The 1,719-nt window shown below is 45.8% G+C and overlaps 1 protein-coding gene across 1 annotated transcript; it reads right to left on the bottom strand.

Annotated features, from left to right (window-relative positions):
- Nucleotides 1–380: 380 nt before the first annotated feature.
- On the bottom strand, nucleotides 381–1,515 carry LOC106378808 (dof zinc finger protein DOF3.4-like). The gene has a single exon (XM_013818875.3). The coding sequence runs from the start codon at nucleotides 1,305–1,307 to the stop codon at nucleotides 618–620; it is 690 nt and encodes a 229-aa protein (XP_013674329.2). The 5' UTR covers nucleotides 1,308–1,515; the 3' UTR covers nucleotides 381–617.
- Nucleotides 1,516–1,719: the final 204 nt, after the last annotated feature.

Below are 1,719 nucleotides of genomic sequence, written 5' to 3'. Positions count from 1 at the left end.
GATTGATCCATTGCTGTTGTGATGCACTGAAAAAACAGTTCGAAACTTGTCCTTCAAGGAAACTAAAAGATATGAAAATCTTGTAGAGCAGCATATTCCAAATAGTTTCCAAACAAAGTCGACATGGGATCTACATTGATTATCCGGTGTAGAATATTTGCTTTAACTGCTAACGCTTTATAGGTCACATGCCTCCACAGTAACCAGATTACAGATGGGGACTAATACTCTGCTGAGCAGATCCTGAGTCTTGATCCAACAGACACTATAAAACAAATTCTCCGAAGTGAACAACACACAAGTTCTCCCCTGGAGATCAGTCTAGTCCAGAAGTAATTTAAGCGCAAGACCTAATCCTTATATGATTAGAACAAGACTTGTTCTAAACAAATATCCTCATTTTCATTCTAAACCACTTGTGCAAGAACTGTAATAACAGAGTAGAAAGTAACAAGGCAAAAGATCCTTAAAGAGTCAACAAAAGAAAAAAGCCACAAATTCTAAAAAGACCAGACACACACTAAAAGAGTAAGAGATGATCCCTAGAAGACTGACAAGGGCAATAGAAAATCGAAACCCTCTCGTAAAGACAGAAGCTTTATGAAAAAGTCATATCTTCATTTGAGGGAGTTCCTCCCAGGTGTTGTGATGGAGAGATCCGGCCACGCAAAGTACTCAACGGCGTTGCTGCTCTCTAAACCCTCGAACTGCCACGTGTACGGTACCGCAACCCCTGGGACATTAGTCGTCGCAGAATCCCCCACGGTCGAAAACGGCCACACGGCTCTTCCGAGTCCGAAGCTGACGTCATCAAAACTCGACCCGAGCCCGATTCCGATAACCGACCCGGTTCCGTGCGCTGCGTTGTTCTGGTTCAACAGAGAGGTGAAGTTGCCGGAGAGAGATAAAGCGCTTCCCTTTCCGTCGTTTTCGAGCGGAGCGGTTACGGTGTGGCTAACGCCGTTAGAGGTCGACGAGTGAGGGAAGAGAACAGGTGTCGCTTGCAACGGAACGCTGCTGGTTCCGGAGCAAGTGCGGGAGCGTTTCGCGGATTTGCGAGTACCGCCGCCGACGGGAATGTCGCGGAGAGTCCCGCCGTGAGTCCAGTAACGGCGACAGGATTTGCAGAAGTGACGAGGCTGAGAGAAGTTGTAGTTGTTGTAGTAACAGAACTTTGTGTTGGTCGAGTTGCAGCGAGGACATGGGAGCTGCTCTTGCTGCTCGCTGGCGGTCGGAGGAAGCCCTGTTATCACGCCGTGAGGTCTCATCGCTATCTGTCGTGATTCGCCGGAGTCAGACATCATCATGGTGTGGGAGAAGCTTTTCTTGTTTGTGTGTTTTGGGCTCAAAGGTTGAAACTTTAGTGGGATTTGGGGAGTTTATATGGAGAATGGGTATGGAGAAGAAAGTCAGGCTTTTTTGACAGAGGGTGTTGGGTTCATTTGAGGCCACGCTCTCTCTCTCTCTCTCTCTCTCTCTCTCTCTCGTCTTTAAAATTTGTCTTTTTATGGGGTTTTCTTGGAATAGTTGAGTCGGCTATTGATTGTTATGAACAGTGATGGCTCTGTTTCCTCACTAGGAGTCGGCTCACTTCATTACGTAGGTGGCTCTTCTTTCAAAGATCTCAGTTTGAAACAATGACATGAATAAAACCAAAAAAATCTCACATTCTAATTTCTACAACCTTAAAATGTTTCTAGTGATAGCATTAGCTTACTA

Source organism: Brassica napus, chromosome C8, assembly GCF_020379485.1.
Source record: "Brassica napus cultivar Da-Ae chromosome C8, Da-Ae, whole genome shotgun sequence".
Lineage (NCBI taxonomy): Eukaryota > Viridiplantae > Streptophyta > Magnoliopsida > Brassicales > Brassicaceae > Brassica > Brassica napus.
The sequence above is the reverse complement of the archived record's forward strand: the minus strand, read 5'-3'. Positions and strand labels throughout refer to the sequence as shown.

Coding starts and splice junctions, on each gene's coding strand:
- LOC106378808 (XM_013818875.3), bottom strand. CDS start 1,307: ATGATGATGTCTGACTCCGGCGAATCACGACAGATAGCGATGAGACCT.